Source organism: Anopheles bellator, chromosome 1 (assembly GCF_943735745.2).
Source record: "Anopheles bellator chromosome 1, idAnoBellAS_SP24_06.2, whole genome shotgun sequence".
Classification (NCBI taxonomy): domain Eukaryota; kingdom Metazoa; phylum Arthropoda; class Insecta; order Diptera; family Culicidae; genus Anopheles; species Anopheles bellator.
Genome location: NC_071285.1, coordinates 46956368 through 46963975, shown reverse-complemented (window position 1 = coordinate 46963975; position 7608 = coordinate 46956368). Strand labels below are relative to the sequence as shown.

The window sequence follows — 7608 nt, the reverse complement described above, 5'->3', positions numbered from 1 at the left end:
CCAAACCGAGCAATACAGGGTGGTCGAGACACTATGCAAATCATAGGACAATGGGAAATAATGTTCTTCCGACAGGAGATTGGGTATCAAGTAAAAGTATGCTAAGTACTACATTCAATCAAACGCCGGTACAGTAGATAAATTCGCAATGGTTTCTTCAAATAGGTCTACAAAATAAGGGACTAAACACAAGATTAGACAGCTCAAGGCCGACTGAGTTTGAACCGGCAACCGAGATCGAGAAATCTTTTTATTATGAACAACGCTTTGTGTTCAACAACATTTTTGCTCAAAAGTTAACAATAATTTGAGTTTTATTTGTAGATAATTCAGCTTTACAATTCAAAATTCGAACTCCAATTCATATCCAAAAAAATGTTACCTTTTTTAAGGCTCGTCCAAACGTGGCGATTTGCAATGCAATGTCGCTTGAAGTGACAGCTCCGGAGACGTCATAAATGTCACTGCCGCGGGTGGAAATCTGAAGACTCGACATGCAATTTGTGAACAAATTTCAAAACAGGGTCAGTTTGTCGGTTGGACATGTTGGAATCAGCCATGGAAGCAACACTGTGTTGGTTTGCCTTACCATTGTGCTTTTCGGTTAAAAAGCGAAAAAAGAACGTGCGAAGAGGTTACAGTGTCGAGGAAATGGCTTTTAAATGGCATCGTATGCCTCCGCCTTTTTATTGCGATCACTATATTTTTTATTTTTTAGTTGCCAAAGACATAGCAGACTTTCGTAAATTTTTATAAATTCAGTTAAACACTTTCGCGAACGTTGACGAAGCGTCCAAAATATAAATAAGAGGGCAAAACAAAACATCAACAAGTCAACCGACAAACTGACCCTGTTTTGAAATTTGTTCACAAATTGCATGCCGAGTCTTCAGATTTCCACCCGCGGCAGTGACATTTAAAACGTCTCCGGAGCTGTCACTTCAAGCGATATTGCATTGCAAATCGCCACGTTTGGACGAGCCTTTACGATTTTGCGTGTGTTGCTAGAACCGACTCGAACGCTGTCAAAACGTCAAAACTTTTTCGCGTCGCTACCGTTTGTCAAACAAAAAAGCAAAACAAACTCAATGGAGCGTTTTCCGTCAACACAACAATAATACTCGTAGTTCGCGTGGTTTGGATCGGGAAAATGGAGTTTTCCATCACCAGTGATTCGTGCCGTGTTTGCTTGCGTAAAGCAGGTGTGGAGTGCAAGTTGCTGACAGAGGCGTTGCACACGGAACGGCGTGTTACGCTGCGGGAAGTGTTTCAAATGTGCACCGGCTTCGATCAGGAACCGGAGAGACTAACCACGGTAGCAGCCACATTTTACCCGCGGAAAATCTGCAACAGCTGCGAACTATTGCTGTTGGCCGCGTACGACTTCCGCAAGAAGAGCAACAAGTCGGAGAAGGTGTTGCAGAACATTTTACACTTTTACGACGACGAAGATGGTTCCAGTGTAGTTGAGGAGTTGGAGGAGGTTCGTGGTTGGCCGACGAGTCGTGTCGAAGGAGCATGTGAGAAGCACGAGGATAACGAAGAAATCATAGAGGAAAGAGACAGCATGGTCACGGTCGACGACACGGGATTGGAGTTGCTACAGGAGGCCGCATTGCTGCTGACGGAAGAATCAGGAACGACCCCCGGTGTGATCATGAAGGAAGGCGAAACTGCCAAAGCCATGGTTTGCGCTGATGGAACTAACTTGAAAGACCTTACGGAGCAAACTTGCAACGTTACGGATCATCCTGCGGCCAATGGGCACGAAAACAGCGTGGACGAGTTGGTAATCGAAGACGTTATGGCCGATTTGGTCGATTACGTTGACGAAGAGGATGATGATGAGTACGACGAAGGCGTTGATCAATGTGAGGAAGCTAATATAGAGATACTGCTGGAGCTAAAGGCACAAAACCTGGCGCAATGTCCGGACTGTGGAAAGATCGTATCACAGCACTTCCTGTTGAAGCATCGCGAAACCCATCTTGACGAAAGCGAACGCGAACGGCCGTTCGAGTGCGATATCTGCCGGAAGCAGTTTACGTTGCGCGAAAATATGCACAAACATAAGCGCATCCACCAAAACGATCGGCGGTACGAGTGTCCGCTGTGCAAGGAGCGCTTCCTACACTGGGCAGCCCGACGGTACCACATTGCGCGGGTACACACGAAGGAAAAGCGGTTCGCTTGCGAGTACTGTGGAGCAAAGTTTCGTCAATCATCGCACTACACCGTGCATCTGCGGCGACACACCGGGAGTCGGCCGCACGGTTGCGAACTGTGCACTCGAGCCTTCCCGACGACCTATGCGCTCAAGCTGCACATGCTGTCGCACAGTGATAAGAAAGAGTTTTCCTGCGACATCTGCGACAAGCCTTACAAAACGGCCAAATCGTTGCAGGTGCACCGCAAAACGCACACCAACCGAAAGGACTACGTGTGCGGCGTGTGTAGCAAAACGTTCACGCAAAACCATGCCATGCGCACGCACCACCGGAAGGCGCACCCTACGCATCCGTTGCCCCGATCCGGTACGATAGTCAACGTGAAGGCGCTCGAGCGCATGAGAAAGGAAATGCGACCAGACGAAGGCGAAGCCAGGCAGGAAGATATCGGAAACGATTTGTGATACATTTTGGCGAAAGCTTAGACATAACATTTGCCCAGCAAGCGAGAAGAGAGATAGTGGAAATATAATATGAATTAAGAATTAAAACAATCACGGGATTTATTTTGAAAACGAAACGTTTTTAGTACAGCGTTAATCGAGTACTAAAAATTGGCACTCAAAGCAAACGTCAAAATGCTCTGAGAGCTCGATGGTCGCAATAAAAACATTCGCCAAACCGCATGGTCCAAACCGCGGCCGTTTTCCTGGTCAGTGAAGTTGTGTTCGATTTATTTTTCGGCCCCGTTAACGGCATTGGTCGTTATCGGAGCTGCGTGCAATGAGTGCGATGGAGCTGTTGAACGAGGTGCCGGGCTTTTCGCTGCACACGGCCGAGGTGGATTACGACGACGATGCGGTTGAGGGGCAAGGCAAGAAGAGCAAGAAAAAGTCCGGCGGATTCCAGGCGATGGGCCTTAGCGCGCCGGTGCTGAAGGGTATCCTGAAGCTGGGCTACAAAGTGCCGACGCCGATCCAACGCAAGGCGATTCCGCTCATCATGGACGGCCGCGATGTGGTTGCCATGGCGAAGACGGGTTCCGGCAAAACGGGTTGCTTTCTGATACCACTGTTCGAGAAGCTGCGCCAGCGAGTAGCAAAAGCGGGCGGCGGTGCTAGGGCACTGATCCTTTCGCCAACTCGCGAGCTGGCCATCCAGACGTTTAAGTTCATCAAACAGCTGGGCCGGTTTATGGATTTGAAAACGATCCTCGTTCTTGGCGGTGACTCGATGGACGCACAGTTTGCGGCGGTTCACACCCTGCCGGACATCATTGTGGCCACACCGGGACGCTTTCTGCATCTGTGCGTCGAAATGGACCTGAAGCTACATTCGGTTCAGTACTGTGTGCTGGACGAGGCGGATCGCCTGTTCGAAATGGGCTTCGGCGAGCAGCTCACGGAAACCCTGCAACGGTTGCCAGAGTCGCGCCAAATGGTCCTGTTTAGTGCGACACTCCCGAAGCTGATGGTGGATTTCGCTACGGCCGGCCTCCTGCAGCCGGTGCTAGTACGTTTGGATGTCGAATCGAAGATCCCGGAAACTCTCGACCTCAAGTACGTGTACTGTCGGCCGGCGGAGCGTTACGCGGCGCTGTTGGTGCTGCTCCGAGAAACGATTCCAGCCACGGCCCAAACGGTCATATTCGCCGGTACCCAGCACCACGTTGAGTTGATTTCGATGATGCTCACGAAGGCCGGCATCGCCAACAGCCACGTTTACTCCAGCTTGGACGCGTCGGCACGGAAGATCAACACGGCCAAATTTACGATGCACAAAGTGAACGTGCTCGTTGTGACGGACATTGCTGCCCGCGGTCTCGACATTCCGACGCTCGACTACGTGGTCAATGTACACTTTCCCGGCAAACCGAAACTATTTATTCATCGCGTGGGTCGGTGTGCTCGTGCCGGTCGCAGTGGCACCGCCTTTTCGATCTTTTCCAACGATGACATTGCTCACATGATCGATCTGCACATGTTTCTTAATCGCCCACTGGACGTTACGAACCGATCGACGATCGGCATTCCACCACCCGAGATGCTCGAGACCGAGCACCAGGTTGTGCAGGAGTATGTGCAGCACATCGATGTCGCGACCGCGTACCGGGTGAGCAACAATGCGTACAAACAGTACATTGCCACCCGACCGGCCGCATCTGCCAGCTCGAACAAACGGGCCAAAGAGTTCAAACTCGACCAACTGGGGGTGCTGGATGATTTCGAACGCGATCTCCCTACGGTGGTGGACAAGGGAAAAAAGGCAAAGAAAGCGAAGAAGGCTGCCAGGGAGAAACTCGTTGCAGCACCACGGCCTGATCCGGCTACCTCCACCGAAGCGGACGCATTTCGTAACGATTTCCTGGCGCGCATGAAAAACTATCGACCGAGTACGACGATCTTCGAGCTTAATCCGCGATCGAATGCCCGGGAACTAGTCGCGATGACGGAGAAGCGCCAGAAAGATGGGCAAAAGATCGAGAAGCACAAACGAAGGCTGACCGAACAGGAAATGACCGAAAGCGAACCGGGAACGACTGGCGGAGGAAGTGCAAAGCGAAGCCGGGTGAAGGCGGCCACGGCCACGGCGGTAGGTTCGCGGCGCGATGAGGAACACTTTATTGCCTACCAGCCGAAGGATGCGATCGAGGAGGACGGGTACGCCATCGACAACTTTTCCCGGCAAGCCAACTCGGCCGAACTGAGCGTGGTCGGTGATACGGCCGAAGGGCAGCGAATGCACCGGCAGCTGCAGAAGTGGGACCGTAAGAAGAAGAAGATGGTCAACGTGGAGAACCCTAAGGCGGGCAAGATACGAACCGAGCACGGCGTGTGGATTGCGGCATCATACAAAACGGGACGGTACGACAAGTGGAAGGAACGCACGAAGCTGGACGAGCGGTTGGCCCAGGCGCAACAGCACGACTCGGACAGCGATGGCGAACAGGGTGCTGGCCCATCGATGCTGCAGAAACAGTACCCACACACGCACTGGGGCCGCCACAATGCCAAGGCGGAACTGCGCAAGCTGCGTGACACGGATTTGAAGACGCCGGAGCAGATTGCGAAGAACCGGCTCGAGAAGGAAACGAAAATGGCCCGCGAGAAGGCCGCTCGTTTGCGGAACGTTCAGCGCAAGAAGCGGGCGATGGCGCGCAGGAAGTCTAAAGGCAAAAAGTAGAGCGACAATGAGCGAAGGGTGAGCCGTTTTCTGCCGCGTGTACATTGGCCGTTGATGGCACGGAACTAATAAATGTATTTTGTTCTGTTAACGGTCTACGATTTAAAGGCATTTTTTTACTAGAGCCGACTGAGTTGGTTCAAATTTGACCGTTTTCCCGCAGCTGCAGGTGTGTTTCCACAGTGAAGCTGAAGGGTTATCCACTGTTTGCCGAGCGATTGAGACGAAAATGATAAGAAGTGTGCTGGTTTGCGCCAAAGTAATCGTCATCGAGTATGAGAGTGTGCTGAGGAAACTGATCTTCATTACGGTATCCGGACGCTTGAACCGATGCTGTCGGGAAACACCACTTATCCGGTGACCAACTGTACACCGGTAAAACCAAAAAACCGTTGCACAGGATGTTTGGTCGAGCCTAAATCTTCCATCCGGTCTCGGTTGCTCCACGGTACTCTATCCGGAAGTGGCTGCTCTGCATGCGGCCCAAATTCTGGGCATCGGAAACTTTCTCATCTGGATCAAACTGCGCGTGCTGCAACTAAATAACTACGTGAACTTGATTCGTGCTGATAAGGAAATGAGAGCATACCGCCCCTACAGCCTCAATGGCCTAATGTTACAATGCATTCCTGAGCCTTCCAAAAGACCCATTCAAAAATGGAAACACAAAAAGCCATGAAAATTTTTTAAATAAAATATCAACAAGTATAAAAAAGTGTGGGAAAAGTCCATTAACCGAAGGACACACGACACGAAAATCAGGTATCTGCAAGTCAGCAGGTAAAAGGCCGTCCTATTTTGAGGACTTCCATCCTTAATTTACGACCGGATTAACAACGCCTGGCAGAGAGACAAGAAAAGGCAAAAAACCGGAATGACAAACCGTACGGATATCCGGCAAAGGCAAAAGAAACGACAACGGCGGACCCCCTTATCAGAGCATTGGGTAGGACGTATTATTGCGTTATCGTGATGCGTCCTTTCCGTGTTTCACATACTTTCTCCGGTTTTGTCCCTTGAACCTGAAAAGCGAAGAGCGGTAACCAATTTCCGGTGGAAAGCTCGCGGTGCTGGTGATGATAAACATTAATTACTGTCTCTTTTGTGCGCGACATCCTTGCCCGACTCCTTACCAGTCCTGCAGCAGGGATGTTTAATAACCCCGCCCTAGAAGCTCATAGTTAACAGCGTCATTTCCGCTGGTCCAGGCTATGAATGAAATGTAGATCAAGGTGGTACCGGCCAAGCAGATTGCGTGTTAACCTTGGACACTACACAAATCGTGCAGTAATCGTTGCGGCTGCGGCACTCCAGAATTGCTTCCCGACTTCGGGATAATATGGCGCGTCGCGCATTTGTTTCTTTTTCGGTGATACATTGCTTTTCAAGGTGGCCTTGGAGTTTTTTGCATCTCCCCTTGTTTTAAAAAACTGTGAGTCGCGAACCACACGCTAGGGCGCGTGTGTGCCGCGCCCTAAAACAAGGGGTCGCTTGTCCTCGGCAAATGGGGTGCTAAAATGTGTGCCCTGAACTCGCACAGCGTCAATCAATCGAATACCTTAATTGTAGGAATAATGTAAACGCGATACGGGTTACGACGGGGGAAAGGCAGTGTCCCTTCCCGAGGACAACGAGATGCGAACGCGCGGGTCCGTTTGCGAGGTAATGAGTGTAATTCAATCATTACAAGAATGGAATGGTACGCCGGGTGAGACCAATCAAAGAAAGAAGGAGCATGTTTTCTATGACAACAGGCATTAGTCTCCGAAGTAAAAGTTTTGAAGAAGATCGGTTCCCAATTCAGTTTTAATTCAAAGCATGACGCGAAGCGTTTCAGCTCGGAAAACGCTTCATTCGCTTCTTTCACGCTTGCGGTGGACCGCTGTTTCACCACCGGGGCTCTGTGTTTCTATTTCGCTCTAGCGTCAGCTATCTCTTTTGCGTTCCTAGGAACGGGAAGGCGAAAAACAGAGCCCGGGAACGCAAAGTCGAAAGTTTCAGGCGGTCCAAGAGTAAAGAGTTATTTTCAACTTCAAAAAACGCGAAAATCCGGCCAGGAAGGTGTGTTGTGTTACCAGTTATTTATACAAATGTGTTATTAGGATTCATGTGTTACTAGGATTCATACAAAGCCTCAGAAATTCAGAGCCAGAAATTGCAATAATTTTTCAACTTTTGCCGCCATCTCAAAAAAGCAAAAAACCATCAAGAGATTTATTATAATAATCATCAAATCTAAACAAAATTGCATGGATTT

At 50.0% G+C, this 7608-nt stretch overlaps 3 protein-coding genes across 3 annotated transcripts in view; 2 read left to right on the top strand and 1 right to left on the bottom strand.

Annotated features, from left to right (window-relative positions):
• The window catches only part of LOC131211704 (glutathione S-transferase theta-1-like), a 1593-nt gene extending 1158 nt beyond the window's left edge, over positions 1 to 435 (bottom strand). Inside the window, exon 1 of the mRNA XM_058205288.1 lies at positions 383 to 435. The gene's annotated coding sequence lies outside the window, so the exon portion shown is untranslated. The remainder of the gene's footprint in view (positions 1 to 382) is intronic.
• Positions 436 to 1150: 715 nt separating this feature from the next.
• On the top strand, positions 1151 to 2632 carry LOC131215740 (zinc finger protein 235-like). Its single transcript, XM_058210133.1, has one exon. It carries the CDS (start codon positions 1151 to 1153, stop codon positions 2630 to 2632), a length of 1482 nt encoding a protein of 493 aa, XP_058066116.1.
• Positions 2633 to 2898: 266 nt separating this feature from the next.
• LOC131210744 (ATP-dependent RNA helicase DDX54) lies at positions 2899 to 5407 on the top strand. The gene has a single exon (XM_058204040.1). The coding sequence runs from the start codon at positions 2952 to 2954 to the stop codon at positions 5349 to 5351; it is 2400 nt and encodes a 799-aa protein (XP_058060023.1). The 5' UTR covers positions 2899 to 2951; the 3' UTR covers positions 5352 to 5407.
• The last annotated feature ends 2201 nt before the right edge of the window (positions 5408 to 7608 follow it).